Consider the following 16474-nt stretch of genomic DNA (forward strand, 5'->3'; position numbering starts at 1 on the left):
TCTGCATGCAACTGTTAATATGCAGAGGCGTTAACAGCAGTGTAATTGTTACGGATAATGTTAATTAGCATTAAATACTTTAACATTTACTTCTGGTGTATTGAATTTAATGTTATGGCAGAGGCTGTTGATGAAATCTGTTGTTTTAAATAATGTAATTTTAATTGATGAACTAATTTTTTGAGAAAACGGTTTTGAGTGTTATTTTGTTATATATATATATGTATGTAAAGGCCTGCGTATATATGTACAACATATAATATTTGGTGTTAATATGTGAAAGTTTTCGGAATAATGAATAGGCTCACAAGCTACTAATGTTTCGAATTTGTTCAGCATTCATCGTATTGTTGTTGTTGTAACGGTTATCTAGTCCCCGTTAAGTTGGTAAGGCTCAGATAAGTGGTCATCGCGGTCATCCAACGGTAGACCAAGGAAATGTGCTGTTTCGACGGGGTCGGACTATACAGAGAGGGGTGTCAGATATTGGTAGGATTAGCTGAGCTCGTTGCATACTGGATATATATTTGCTATGTATGTCGGGGTCGGGATAAGTAGAAGGTTAACCTGATACAGTAATCAAAACGGAGCTGCGCAAAGGGTAAATCTCAGCTCTGGCGGCAAATCGAGCTCGTCGTCTGCAATGGATGGTGGTTTGACGCCAAGTACGCCATTTACTGAGAGCAAGTTAGAGAAGTAGTTTATGGCTCCATTGTGAAGGGCGGTCAGTGCATGTCTGAAGTTAGTTGCGTTCGAAGTCTGGTCGGTCTACTGCCTTATGTCGTCGATGTAGTTAAGGATAGCAGGGATGATTTATAGGAAAACAACCCAGCAGAAACTGCTTGGAGAGAAGCTCATTATGCTACCTCACTGGGAGCATACGGGCCTCATTGTATTCTCTGTGAATGCCTCTATTAGCGTTTTTTTTATTCTGAGTCCTCAAAAGAAAACCACAGGACAGAAATTTAGTGCATATAAACTCTGAACTCGTATGTACATAAAAGAGCTTAACAACATTTTCCGTATTAATGAAAATATTTGAAAGCTTCAACTTAAATTTCAGCCAGGTGTCTGTGTAAGAAACTGTCTCATATGCAGTCATTAACTGTTATATACTTTGCAATCCTCCTATTAGATAATTTACAAATGAGACTTGTGGTTCAGACGTCTTAGTGGTCCCACCTCTAATGCTTGAAGATTTCTATTGCATATTCAACTTGTCTAGGATTCTTGCTAAGCACTTTGCCATTGAGGTACAATAAACACATACACAAATGCATACAAACTTACAACTTCACTCAGAGGCAATAAATCAATTACTGCTTGGCTTTGTTAAATTACTAAGCCACTTCCAAGCAGGCGAAAACCTTCACATAAAGCTCAACTAAATATTTTAGGATTAACCTTGCTTACACGCACTAACTAACAAACTTACGTAGGTATTACTCGCATAGCTGGCGATTCGTTTATGTACCGTAAATCTTCTGTGATTCTGGGATTTTCATTAGCCAGCAATGTCTGCCTGCAATTTCATTGAATATGTTGCCCAATTAAAATAATTACTGAGCTTAATCAACAGTAGTCACTAAAGTTATACACACACACATTCGCACACTCACATAGACAATGCTGACAACTGCAGTTATGCAGCTATTTGCCGTAAACTCTGCATTTTGCTAGAATTTCAACAAGTCATCGTGGCTAAATGCCCAGCCAGTGGTGAAGAGTGGACAACAGCAGACAGTGTTGCATGGGACGCATGAGTGGGTGCAAGTTGGCTGATTTGTGCAGCCTAGATTTCGTTTGTCGTCCGACATTTGGTTGCCGGCTTGTGTCTGCTGCTGCTGCTGGTGTATCGCTTGTCGGTGTTAATTAATTAAACAGCACTTTGAGTGTTATGTGTGTGGATGTTACCTATGCGGTTGTGCCACAGGTTGCTGTTGTTGCTGCTACACTTTATACGAGTATGCTTGTTGCAGGAAGAGGCTCGTATGTGGCAGGCAAGTTGCCAGTATCACTGTCATGGTCACTGTCAATGCCATTGGTGTAAAGCATATGGTATTTGTAATGAATGTTGTTGTTGTTGTATTTGATTTTATAGTTGTGCTTGTTGATGTTATGTCTGTTGATTGAATAGTGCTGTAACTCCAACTCTGCGCTGTGGTTGTGAGTAACGATTTTGTTGTTGTTGTTGTTTTTGTATTACAGGCTGCTTGTAATTGTTGTTGTCTTCGCATGTTCTCTTGATGATGGCTCGTTAACATTCGCATTGCGTCGATGATTTATCAAATCTTGCAATGCTTGCAACACGACTACTTTTGCCGGCCGCTGCGTTATTGCCACAAACGACAATGTGTGCGGTGGCATATGCTTTGCTGCTGTTTGTGACTACTTTTCTTATTGCTATACTTTAATATTGTGTTGTTGTTGTTGTTGCTTTATTGGTTGTGCTACACCTAAATTCCTCAACCGCGTCCACACCACCAGCGCCTCAGACAGCTGATTCGAGGTCAACTTGCTGGTGTTGCAGTTGTTGTTGCCGTTGTTGCTGTCTCGCCTTGCCTACTTGGCGCCGTCAGTCCGTTGTCCCCACTCATTGTCTCACTCAAAAGTCATACATTCATGTCGGCCATCATTTTGCGAAAATCATTTAGCGATCCATAAGTATCGAAATCATCACAGCCATCCAATTCACTGCCTCGTGAGCCATGTCGACTACCCGGTGCGCCTGCGCCCATATTCGTCGGCCGTGGTAATGCCAGTGGCACAGGCAACAGCTCTGGCATTACCGAATGGTGTGTAATGAGCGCGCGCAACGAGGTGAACTCCTTGGTGAAGCCCTGTAAGAGCATGTGAAAAAAAGTTTTATTTAAGAGCATTCCACTTCAGCACATTTCAAAACGGTTTCGTATTACGTCGGCATGTAACTAACCTTGATTTTGTAGCCACGCGGCGTACGCAGTATCAGGTAGTGTGCCACTTTGGGCGCGGGCGGTGGCACGCGCAGTGATAATGCAAAACAGCCGGGTTTGGTGCTACTCTGTCGCACCAGGAAGGCGCCAGGGCTCTGACGCGACAGCACCTCCAATGAGATCTCACGCGGTATGCCGGCTTGAAACCAGGCGGCGCCTTTCAGTTCATGCTGCTCCGCCAAGCTGAGATTGTCGAGCCGTAGCGGCGCGCTGGGCGCAAACATCTTTGGACTGGAGTTGGCTATAAGCAAAAAAGTTGTGGAAATTTCATATATATATACGTACATACATACAAATACAATATTCTCGCCTTACCACTACACGTTTCACGCAGATACTTTTTCTTATAGCTAAATTCGGTGTGTTCCTGCAAGCCCATATGCGTCGCTTCCAGCGTTGGCAGCGCGGTCAACGACTGCCGACAGGAGTCGCCGAATTTGTTGGTTATCATTTTCTCTGGCTCGCAAATGGCTTCGTTCACATAGCCGTCGGAGATGGTTTGTGATGAGCCGGAATTGAGTGAAGATGAGGCTGTGTGCACTAGTGGGCGACTGTCTTCGGTACCACGCAGCAGCCCCATGCCCATTGTGAGCCGTTTCACCTGAAACGAATTGAAACGAAAAATGGAGTAAAGCTATTAAATATAATAGCCGCCTTCACTTATTTACTTTCCGGTATAATAATTGGTTGGTGTTGGACTATAATTAAGAATATGTACAGGGTTCATGACATCTTAGAACTCAAGCCAAGGCCCGGTATAAAGCCTAATTATTTTAAGAGAATTCGAGTTTTTGACGGTGGTGAGTTTCGAACTCATGTCCTACCGAGTGGTATTTACTACCCAGCAATTGTATTGTATATAGTTTATGTGTATGCCGACCGAAAGTCGAGTCTTTTGCGGTTTGGGAGCAAAGTTACGAAGACAAATCGTAAAAGTACTCGAGAGTCATTGCCAGAGGTTGACAACAGTCAAGTTTAACTCCTTCAGTAAAAATTCTTACAAAAACTCAATATGCTCTTCGGATAATTTATACTTTAAGCCAAAAAACTGCGATGGTTGGTTGCATCTAGTAAGTATCTGTGGTTATTTTAAGGGATAATTTTCATTTGAAATATTTATTAGTTTCTTGGCTCCTTACATCTGAAGGACCAATGCATCACTGTGATGTATAGAGAACCCAGCTATTTTGTATAATTAATCTACTCTCCTTGTTATTCAGTCTTTTATCCTCTTATTTAGTTTGACTGAAACATTCATGTCTCCTGTTTCACCCCCTCATCTACTAACCAATTGGCTTAAAGCACGAAAAAGAAGTGCGAATGTTAAATGAATGCCACTAAACCAGTTCGATTTCTCAGTTTAAATGCAAATAGCGCCTTTAGCGGTTTTAATTCGAGTACTTAGCATCTGCAGCTGCAGGTTCAGTTCGAACTTTAGCGGCGAAATTGCAAAAGTTTTAGCGTGTCAAATTCGTGGTTAACCACAAACGCAGCAAAACTTTCGCACCCAGTAAATCTATTGCGTGTGATTTGTTTTTAATTTTCTTGCATTTACCGACCTACGAGTAAATGAATTGATTTGACGTTGAAATTAATTAAAGTGTTGGGTTTTTCTTGCTTAGTCGGTGCTTCATTGCAGGTGAGAATTCGCTGAATTTGTTCAGAAGTTGATAGTTGCTAACGGTATAATGAAATAAATACGTATAACCTCAGGGAATCATCTTAAATTGTACAAATTCTTCGAGACTTCGTGTTTAGTTGAAGTTGAAGCAGATTAACGGGATTCTAGAATCATTTCGTATATGTAAAATGATAAGGCAATGGTTTATAGGACATAGAGGTACTTTCTTCAAAAGCCTTTTTTTGACAGATCTCGCGTGAGTCGTGTCAAGCTGTCATGTTACTTTTGTTCACTATTGTTTGGCCCTTCATTATGGAAAGATTTACGCCTTACAAATCGTTCAACTTCATTACGAAAATTCAGCACAGTCGACCTACTGAGCGTACTATTCGCATTACCATCACTCATCTTGAGACCCACCATTCATTATTGAATAAGAATAGATCACGTCCATCGGCCCAGGCCGCAGTGAAGAAAATATAGCAGCCGTAGCGTTCAAAATACAGCTTGTGCAAGAGCTTAATTCTAGCGACATCGCTTCGCTCTATGAGGTATTGAAAAGTTCCACAAGGATCCGTCGTTTTTGAGTCAATTTTTGTTCAGCAACGACGCTAATTTTTGGCTCAATAGGTATGTAAACAAGCAAAATTGCTGCATTTGGAACGAAGGGCAACCTGAAGAGATTCAAGACCTGCCATTTCATCCAGAAAAACAACGGTTTGATGTGGTTTGTGGGCCGATGGAATCATGGGTTAATATTTTTTCAAACATTATGCCGGTTAGATCGACGACGCCACTTCCTACACATTGACTCAATCAGTGGATTTATTGAGAGAATACTTAGGTTAGCGGATAATTTCATATTTTTGGACGATCGATAGACTTTTCCTGTGAGAATATTTAAAGTCTAAAGTCTATGCGAACAATCCCGCTTTGACTCAGACCTTGGAGCAAAACATCACGCTTGTCATTCGCCCAGATACAATGGTAATGGCGATACCACTAACCACCTTCCACTGCCCACTTTTTCCAGCTTAGCTTCGTCGCTATCTGATGTTTGCTTGTCATCTTACGCCTAACTCATACTCATGAGTAACATCGTCTTATTGAAACCACGGGACTTCTACTATCTTTAATTTCAAAAAAGTATGATCACATAATGCCCCCGGTATGCAAACCTGTCCATAAAGTATACTCTTCTGAATCTGAATCGGACTCTGGGGAATGCGTTCAAAATCAAAATTGAATTAACATATTTGAGATTTTGATGGTTTGGAGCATAATCTAACAAGTTAGAGGAGGTGATCTGTTGAGAGCCAGATTATGCTAGGAAGTTAGGTTTCAATCGGCCCAAACATATATATACTTCCTAACACTGAAACCCTTCATTATTCGGTTATACACTCTCCTTTTCCAATAATTCCTAAACCTTTTAAGTAAATATTTCACTTGAAACAAACTTTAAGACTTTAAAGCTAAGAAAAACTTCATACCTTTCTTACAAACAAAAAAGCTTGACTAAATCCATACTATATATATCCCTAGTCAACTAATCTAACAAAAAGAGGATACAAAACCATGGTCATTCTGCTATCAAAGCTAACTTAGCTGAAGTGCAGAACGGAAACGAATTTGAAGACAATGGCAATAAGAAAAGGACAAAGCGAAAAATGAGAACAGAGCCATACGCTTTACAGCGATTTTTGTAGGTAACATACTATAAGGGTATATACATACAAATGGGTATACGGGTATGTGCATGCATCAAGTGTGCAAGAAACAATGTCGAGCGTTCATTGACTGCAATTGAAGGTCGACTGAATTTTCGGGCTAAGGACACCAAATCTCGAACGGCATAAGTTTTTGTGATTGTGTTAGCGAGCAGTTAGTAAGCTTATTCAACCGTCTGGCAAATTGGGCAAATGCATGCCAGATAAGTATGTATGCACGTACTTATGCAACCAGCGCACACACGCCTACATACCTGGTCACGTCTAAGGCTGTCTAAAGCTTGGTAGGCACTCCGGTAGTTCAGCAACACAGACCGAAGAGTGTCTCGCCGGCAGCTGTTTTGTTTTTAGACGACATACAGCCTTGTCAACCGGTAAATAAGACATGGGCACACACCAAAAAGAACACATGCACACCATGCCGCACACAAAATGAAGAAAAGCAAAGTTCCTGAAGTGCTTTTTGTGATGTGCATAAATGAACTAAAAAACCGGGAGCTTATCGGGAGCCTATTAATCCTTTTATATCCGCCGTAGCGCCAGTGAGCATCTCGCACTTCAAGTGCATTTGCATGTTTTTGTGATTGCACTCCTAAAAGTACCCTGTAGGAATTTTTTCTTGCAAGAGTTTAAGTTTCTTTGTGTTGATTGGGATTTTTAAGTGAGCTTCAAAGTAAGTAGCTTGAAAAAAGAGCTGATGTCTTTGAGAACTGGAAGCTTAGTGATAAACCTAAAAGAAGCACAAAAGGAAAAAATGTGCATAACAAATATTGAGTGCGGGTGTTATGCGAGTTAATGCAGAAAACTTCAAGGACCTAGTTTCCGAGAACCATAAGTGAAAATTCAACAAAGAAGCTCCACTAAATTTTGTGTACGGAGTTATATTTCTGGTACCGTAACGTTTAGTATCTTGGAAAAAGCCTTCCGTAATAATTGTTTGTTGCGAACAAGTGATTTGGATAGATACAAGTCATTCAAAGAGGGTCAAGAACCCGTTGACGACGAACCACGTTCAGAACGGCCATCAACATGTCAATAAAATAAAATAATTGGAGCTTGAGATTCGACATTTAACAGTCTGAGATCTTATCTGTCATCGTTGGAATATCGAAAGAATCAGTAAACACCATTTTAAAATATCGTTTGGGCCTAAGAATGGCGAAAGCACGATTGGTTCCAAAATCACTCCATTTTTTCGGAAAACAGTGCCGCTTTAACGCATGTGAAATAATGCTTTCCGACTATCGGTATGTCATGAAACGGCGATAAGTTTTGGATCTATGCTCGCGACCCGGAAAAAGCGATCAATCGGTCGAGTACCGTTGGAAAGGTGAGCTGATAAAACCACGGCAAAGCAGGTCAAAATTTCAAGTTATGTTGGCAGTTTTCTTTGTTTATCGAGGCGTGACCAAACTTTCTCCCTTTTTCCAAGAAATGTGGGGAAAACTTTGGTCTTCTATCCTCAATATCATCCAACAGCCAATAAAATTCCAACTCTAATTTGTTGCTGGGCTAATTGTTAAAACAATAGCAATAACACGAATCAATGAGGAAAATAGGCTTTTAATGAAGAGTGAGTCCAAAGTAACCAGCATAAATAGAGTTCCTTCGTTTTGAATCAAATTGAGCTTCAATTTTTCTAGCAGGTTTAGGAACAGACCTCAGAAGACTCAAGCCAAAATTATCGTTTCAAGATTTCTTATTTCTTTTTTGACCGCAATATAAAGAACTTGATTTTTTTTTATGAAAAAATTAACCTCGAATTAAAAATTTCCTACAGGGTTAGTATGCACTTGCTTGCACAAGTATATCTTATCCATTCTTCTACCTTTGACTGTGCCAAAACCGCTGACGGAAGCCAATTCACTTGCTTTAAATTTAATTTCATTTGTGTAGTCAGAAATTGGATCTTTCGTGTCTTAACTACGAGCATCCGCAGGCAGCGCATGTGAATGCAGCCTTTGCCCAACTGCAAAATGCCCACAAAGTGGCTAAACTTAATTTTATTTTTAAATTTAGAAAAAAAACGGCATTTTTACGATTTAACAACAACATCTATGGCAGTCTATCCCCGCAGCTTACCGCTGGCAGCGTGTTGCAACAAGAGAAAGGCGTTGCACTGCCATTCACATTCCGGGCCAAACTCACATCCGTATTGTGCTTCGCTCCGGCACTGCGCTCAGACAATGCACCGAGAAGTGCCGCTTTCTGGGCCGCGTGTCACTTACAGGCGTGAAATTCAATTCTACACACACACATACACACACTTAGAGCGAGCGTTTCTAGGCTTTTGTGTTGAGTGCATGCATAATTTTTCGGCTGCGTCTCTAGTTCAAATTTTTTACAACGCTTTTATCGCCGCGATTTATGTGTGTCATAAAGTTTGGAAGTTTCTACCACACTGTAGATTTGCACTTGTGTCTGTGTGTGTGCGTGTGTTCATTGCTGTGTAATTGAATGTGAAAAACTATAAGAAAAGTTTTGACTTGTAATTTTGCGTCTCGGAGTATTTGTACCCTCTTAGTTGGCATAATTTGAATCCTAAAGTATGTGGTAAAGTACTCGCACACACACACACAGACACACAAAAACAAACCAATGAACTTTGGTGTGACTGCACTTGAGTGCGAATTCCGAAAAGTTCGTTGGAATTGTTTGCAATTTTAATGTGTTTCACTGCTTGACGAGGCATTACATGAGTCTCGTTGTTGTGCTGCAAGTAACACGAAGTCAGTCTCGCTTTGGATGCAATATATATTTCGTTTCCCAATTCAGAACTTTATTACATTGAATCATATACGAATTTATTTTGGAACTTCTAAAAAATAGGTTTCAAAGAATCTTCCGAATTTTTTCGTTCATTAGAAATTTACTTCGTGATCAGGAGCAGCAGAAGCTAAAACTGTCTCATTGGTCTTTAAAGTATGCTCTGATTGAAGATTTTCTGAAAAATTGGTGCAGTAGTTCCATCTCTGCGCAATAGTCTATGTCATGTCCATCGCAGTTGAGTAATCTGAGAAAGGTCCGCGTGTTCTTAATCTACAGAATATACATATTGACCTTAGAATTTAGAATAGTTAAGCATTTCCAAATATTTTGTGGAACAACTAATCAGATCTGGACTGTAGATGACAATATGTGAATCGATGATCGATGATCTTTTAAACTTGAGTATGAATTTTACATATTGAGTCACCAATACAAAAATCGTTGTCAGATCATTTATTTGAAGGTTACCCTTTGTAGGTATCCAATATTGACGAGTATGATATGAGATGGAAGTCGTTGGTCCGAAAAAAGTGTATTAAAATGGCGCGTATAATTCGGGAGCTAGATCAGTATCTTGTCGACCGTAGAAAACACTAAACTTCCACTAAATATGTAATCTTCGAATAGCAACATAATACCCGCCTATTAGTTTACCCTCCTAGATCGTATAATTTGACACCATTCGATTTTTTTATGGGCTTATTTAATACGTATATCATAGGTCTTTTGCAACAAGTCTAAACGCGTGCTTTTAAGAAGGTATGTATTTATGTAGAATAGTCATGGCAATCAAAGCATAGCACCAGAAGATGGTGAATCCGATTCTCTAATTGATGACGATGAAACAGATGATCCATTGTCCGACCATGAAGAAGTTCAAAAAACAATTACTCGTCTGAAGAATGGCAAAGTACTAGGCCCGATGGTTTGCCGGCCGAGCTATTCAATGAATGTGGTAGGAAAGTATGCCCGCCGATTGGGATTTAAGTGTTTTCTGCTAAATTCACAAATAGGGAGACCGCACACAATCTGCACCAACTGGGATAAGCCTCCTCTACATCGCATATAAGGTTCTGTGCTGCTGTGTGAAAGATTAAAGTCCATTGATTGGACCGTATCGGTGTAGCTTTAGACCTGGAAAATCGACAGCTGACCATATATTCCCCAAGCGCCAAATCTTGGAAAATACCCGTGAAAGGACGATCGACACAGACCACCTGTTTGTAGACTTTAAAGCTGCTTTTGATAGCACGAAAGGGAGTAGCCTTTATGCCGCGATGTCTGAATTTGGTATTCCTACATTGGTATTATTAGTGTGATCGGGAAAAACCTCTCCGAGTCGTTCTATACCAAATGAGGTTTCAACCAAGGGAACTCCTTATAGTGCGACTTCTTCAATCTAATGCTGGAGAAAATTATTCGAGCTGTAGAGCTGAATAAACAAGGTCTTGGCATACGCCGATGATATTGATATCATTAGCGTCAACAACCGCGCCGTTAGTTCTGCATACTCCAGTCTCTTAGTGAACGAGGGCAAGACAAAATAAAGTAAAGTTCTCTCGCAGTACCCACCGGGGGAAGTAGAGGAAGACCTTCACTCCGTTGGAATGACCTGCCTCCATCTGGAATCTCCAACTGGCGCCAAAAAGCGAAAAGCGAGAACTACTGGCGCACTGTTCTAAACTTGGCTATAACCGCATTAGCGTAAGAAGAAGTCATGGAAAATTTTGACAAACGAATGCGTGTGCGTATGTAAAGTGGTGTGGCCATTTGCCCGATCTTTTATTCTAAGTAGAAATAATATACGTACTTTATGATTCAAAAATTACTTTCGAAAGACAAAAAAATGTCTTTTCAACCAAATTCCAATTTTGCGTTAATTGTAACACCCTTTAGAATTTTGAAAACACAAACATATAACATTGAAGATGGTAAACTCTGAGGCTGATTCTCTTACATTAGCCTTCGATCTTGGGAACGGTGTTAAAAATATTCGAGTTATTTCTTTAACAACAAACTCTTTTACTTGAGAACGTTCCTATAGAAGCTTTACTAGTTTGTCGCAGTTTAGAAATTAAATTGAAGCGTTTACTTTCATATATCCTTCTCTTAGTTTTATCGAAAATTAAAGTTCACTCACCAAAGGTGGCTTATCCGCCATACGCCGGCAATTATTCATTTCTGTGGGTGAGTTATCCTCCTCGGAGCTCGGTGAACGCGGCACTGCATGTTGACTGGGCTGCAGGTGCGCTTCCAAAGGCGGTTCATTGCAGCTGTGTGGGTGAACACTTAATTAGCTTTAGCTTTACACTTATCTATAAAGGTAAAAAAAATGCTATTTATGTGTAACGTACCTTAAGCTTATTTGTGGCAGTAGGTGTATGGGGCGACGCGTTTGTGTGGGAGATACACGCGACATGGGCTGTTCGACGCGCAAACGTATGTCCTGCATTTTGATGGTGAAACTACAACGAATTTATTTTTTTCGCTTTCCTTTTGTGTTTTGTGTTACGAGATGTTAGTTCCAAGAGCTGTAAAGAGAGAACAAATTAGCTTAGGTATTCGTGTAGGAAAAAGTATTAAATATTAAGAGATACATATATGATCACTATCCTTAGTTACCTTACAAAATGTATTAAACTCTTAGAATCACTTGTCAATTTTCAAAAAACCCATTATTTAAGTACATATGTATATAAGTGTAATAAAACTACAACAATACAAATATTGCCAAAACAAAGTAGTGCCAAAACTACGACTACAATTGGGGACGACTGAACTTAATTGTATCTGCGAGTCCAAAGTTTTGGTCTTTATACATATATACATATGTACATGCGTAAATATATATGTCTAAAAGTGTGTAAATATTATATGTAGTCGTTCGTCCGCTATTTACGCGGCATCGCTGTTGCGGCAAATTGTGCGGCTTGTCAAAGTCTTTAACTTCATTTAAGTGGCTCTAATGGTACTTTGCCACCGCATATCAGATTCTTGTCTCGCCAGCAACTGTTGTTGTTTCGGGTTTCAAGTTTTTTGTGTGGTCAGATATTTGGAATGCTGTGGCCAGAAAGAGTGAAAGAGTTGCTACGCAGATTTTCTAATATTGGGACAACAGCCGTCTGAAGCTTAACTTTATTTCAGGCACAGCAGCCAATTTGGTGGTGCCTGGTGTTAAAGCGGTTAAACTTTTGGGGACAAGACTATTAATATTCAAATGTTGGTATAAGTGAAATGTGCCTACCAAAGCAGAATACTCTAAAATCTTATAGTTATATCTTCTTGTGCTTTCTCCTATTAGCTTAGTGCTGTAGAGTAGGATACCTCATTTTTTTATGTGGATGTGTTCATAGACTTTCTGAGGCAATGTAAATGAAATTTTGTACAATTCGAGCAACTTGAGGATGAGCTTCCTTTCTTTTGACAATCTATTATGGGGTTAAGGTTAGTGAACGAATCACTGGAAATACCCTCAATCCACCTCTTTGTGTTTTTGTGAATATATCCAGAGACCTTATGAAAAATAACTCCTTCTAATGCATCTGCTGTTCACTTATCCTTCCTTATTATTATTTAGGTATGTAAGCATACTTACATTTTTCCCACAAAATTATTGAGGTCTTTTAATCCTTGCATTTAAATACTCTATGGAATATACTACTCAGGATGCCTGAAACTCAACTTCGAAAAATCGGAAACCATTGGTGGAGATTATGCAATGTTTGCATCTATCAGTTTTGTTAGCGGCTCTCACTGGTCTTTTTGCTTACGATAAGTTCTTAAAAAGCCCTCGCATACTCTAGGGTTTTTAATAGTCGTTTCGCTTTACCAGAACACAAATCGGGAGAGGAGAGAGATGTTGCCAGTTGATAAATTCGTTAAAATTTGTTTGAATATGGCCTATCCCAACGAAAATCTTGTGTTTCTGCTTAAAACTACTTATTTAGGTAAGATCTCTCGAATTTTTGAATTATTATGAACTTGTAAAAATATTTTTGGATTATTTACGGATTTGATGAAAATTCGATCTATGGGACCATTATTTGCACTTTGGATAAGATTTGGCAACGCTTCTAGGTTGATAATCTCGTTATACCCTGATTATGTATTAAGTTTATCTCAAAGTATAGAAAACGTTGGAGAAATTATCTCAACAGACTCTCAGTTATTCAGTCATCTATCTTAAACGATCTTTTCCTCAGATCAACCGATGTCGGACCACTATAGGATATAGCTATATCAATCAAGAAAAATATATTTTTATACCCTTGTATGCTATATATGCTTCTATGAAGGATATTATAACTTTGGGTTTTTTTTTTCTTGTTTTCCGTTTTTGATAGTAATTATTTGATTAACGGTTTCTTAAGTAAACCTTAACTTGTCTCACAACTTAACAAAAACAGGGTAACCTTTTTGTTTACATTAGTTCAAAAGTTTTTAGGATATCTATTAATAGTGCGGTATTTTTAGAACTTATTTGAGCGAAATAATAGTCCGTTATGCTGAATAAACTTTATCATTTTTCTTCACGCATACATACAAAAGTTTATACAGGGTTTTCCAATAAGAGTGATAGGATTTCTTTAAAAAAGCACACTAATTGTCAAGAAGATTCAAATGTTTTTTTATTTAGTGTGAAGTAGAATCGATATAGTTATATTCTGAATATAAACGGCCTCCATGACTTCTTTTCGAGTATTTTTTTCCCCTAAATCAAGTCGTATGTCATAAGAGCACATTGAATATTGACTTCTAAAGCTTGAATAGAGTCTCCTTTATTGCTAGCGACCAATAAATTCAAATAATCCCACAAGAAGTAGTTTAACGGTGTTAAATCACAATGTCACAATTTCTTGAAATAATCGAATCCCCAAACTTTTGTCGCAATAAATCGGTTGTTGCACGTGCTTTGTTTTACATAGCCCCGTCGTGTTGGAACCAGACGTTGTCAAGATCAACGTCGTTCAATCGCGGCCATAAAAAGTTGGATGTCATCGATCTATACCGCTCTCCATTGACAGAAACGGTGTCACCGTCTTCATTTTGAAAGAAGTAGGCATCGATGGTTCTATCAGATCAAAAACCACGCCAAACTGTAATTTTAGGTGATGCTAGTTATTCATAAATAATTTGTGGTTTTTCTTCGCACCAGAATCGGCGGTTTTGTTCGTTTACCTCATCACTCACATAGAAGTGAGCCTCATAAAGACGATGATTTTCTTAAAAAAAATTATTTTCGAGTTTCAGTTCTTTCCCAAATGGTTTGAGACAGTTTCAATTTTTGAGAACTTCTGGGAATCAACAAATTGCAGCAGAAGTTTACCGAGTTTACAGCCCTTAACCGGATAAAAAATCGGGTCCGTTCCGGTTACGTAGACCCGACTGTCGCGCGGTTTTCAGCAACACTTGCCTGAAAGGTAGCAATATTTACATTACTTCGAGCGGCTCTTTGTCTCTTTGACGCTTGAACATTATGTAAAGCAACTGTACGCTCGAAACTTTCAACAATTCGACGAATAGCTAGCACAAGTGGACGATTATTACGACCATAAAATGGCAAAAGCGCACGAAAAGTTGCAATTGGAGAACAATTGTTTTGATAATAAAATTAAATAATTTGTAAACATGTAAAATACAATGAAAAAATACAGATCACAACATACAATATTAAAAATGGAACGACAATTAGAAATCGTACCATCCCTGTTGGAAACCCTGTTATGATATTACCTTATCACCACAACTAGTTATTATGAAAACTTTGCTCTAACAAATACAAAACGAACTTTAACAAAACAGGAAGCCACTTGAGTAAGTAGTTTGAAAAGCTTTTAATTTTGTTTGCTCTCCAAACAAAACCTAAAAGTTATCGATAAGCCACATAAAAATTTGTTGCCAAATTTTACTCAATGCAAAGGCCAGTCAACAAACCGTCTCAGTTTTCATAACCAAACTTCATCGAACAATGGACAGACATTAGTGGCATTATGATTTTATGGGCATATGTGTGACATAAAATGCTTAATAAGCTTAAAGCGTCTGCCGGCCGTTCACAGTTATGGACATTTTGTTTTTGCAAGTTTCGATATTTTATATGCTGTTCATGAATTTTGTCCAGCTTCTAGCCCTTTTATGGCAGTTATTGTTTACACATCATTGAATTCTATGCGGGCATAGGATAAGCTTTCATTTAAGTGTATGTGTGATGTGCTTTGATTTTATTACTAATATTTGTTTATTATGAACCAAAGTTTAGCAATCCGATAGGCGGTAAGCATAGAGACACATATACATATAAATTTTTATTTGTATAGTTGGTTGACTGGGCTTTACTAGACAATTGTTATTTAATATTCTTTTAAAAACTAACTGTACAATTTTGGCTATAAATGACAACGTAAAAACTAATTGTATAAAAAATGTGTTAATTTCACTTTCATTTTTGTGTATTAAAATCTTCGGATAACAGTTATATAACGAAATTTATTTTGATCGTAAAATTTCAAAGGCTTTGCTTAAGGTACTTGGGCGAACAACCTGGGCGAACAATTTATTCAAATTTTTGAAATCACCGGTGGCCGGATGGCATCATACCTGTATAAAATTAGGTGATATTCCGGGGGCCTGAAGATAAGTCAGAGTCACGTTCTTCCCGAAGGCTGGCAGGGGTTCCCACGTCACAGTCGAGGACTTCATACCCATCACCCTCTCCTCTTTTTTCCTCTTTCTTACTAAATACTCTGGAGAGACTGATGGATTGGGACATAAGAGGGCTCATCCTGCGGGATCATTTATCAGGAGGGCAACATGCTTATTGTAAAGGTAAGTTAGTAGATACTGCCCTGCATATTATCGTGTCATGGCTTGAGGAAGCCATTAGGCATAAGGAGTTTCCGTTTGGGAACTTCCTTGGTATAGAAGGAGCTTACAATAACGTATTGCCGGAAGCAGTCGTAAGCGCTATGGACGGTCTTGGGGTTGAATCAAACCTCAAACACCTCATTTTCAGTCTTCTGTGCGGCAGAGTGATTGAAACGAAAAGGGAAAACACACGTGCTCGACGAAATGCGAGTGGAGGATCCTCACAAGGTAGATTTCCCTCTCCTCTTCTATGAATCCACGTCGTTAACAACTTGCTTAAGAAAAGTAGCCGTAGGAGAACTTAACCAAAAAGGTTTCATTCAATGGATTTATTGAGAAAAATCCATTCGGTGATCAGATAATTTTACGTTTTGGGCCGGCCGACAGACCACCAAGATCTTGTAATATCACACTGTTAGACATTTTGCTGTGGGAATATGTAAAGTCTTAAGTCTATGAGGACAATCGCGCTTCGATTTAGGCCTTGGAGCAATACATCCCGCTTGTAATTCGCCAGT

General features: G+C 39.0%; 1 protein-coding gene across 1 annotated transcript in view; it reads right to left on the reverse strand.

The window, feature by feature from the left end:
- Positions 1-312: 312 nt before the first annotated feature.
- The window catches only part of LOC105231387 (uncharacterized), a 59805-nt gene continuing 43643 nt past the window's right edge, over positions 313-16474 (reverse strand). The window contains exons 2-6 of the mRNA XM_011212671.4: positions 11447-11623; positions 11233-11365; positions 3288-3573; positions 2933-3213; positions 313-2840 (exon numbers count right to left, since the gene is read on the reverse strand). Of these exons, the coding sequence (XP_011210973.2) occupies positions 2613-2840; positions 2933-3213; positions 3288-3573; positions 11233-11365; positions 11447-11544 (1026 nt within the window). The 5' untranslated portion in view covers positions 11545-11623 and the 3' untranslated portion in view covers positions 313-2612. The remainder of the gene's footprint in view (positions 2841-2932; positions 3214-3287; positions 3574-11232; positions 11366-11446; positions 11624-16474) is intronic.

This window comes from Bactrocera dorsalis, chromosome 5 (genome assembly GCF_023373825.1).
Source record: "Bactrocera dorsalis isolate Fly_Bdor chromosome 5, ASM2337382v1, whole genome shotgun sequence".
NCBI classification, from domain to species: Eukaryota; Metazoa; Arthropoda; class Insecta; order Diptera; family Tephritidae; genus Bactrocera; species Bactrocera dorsalis.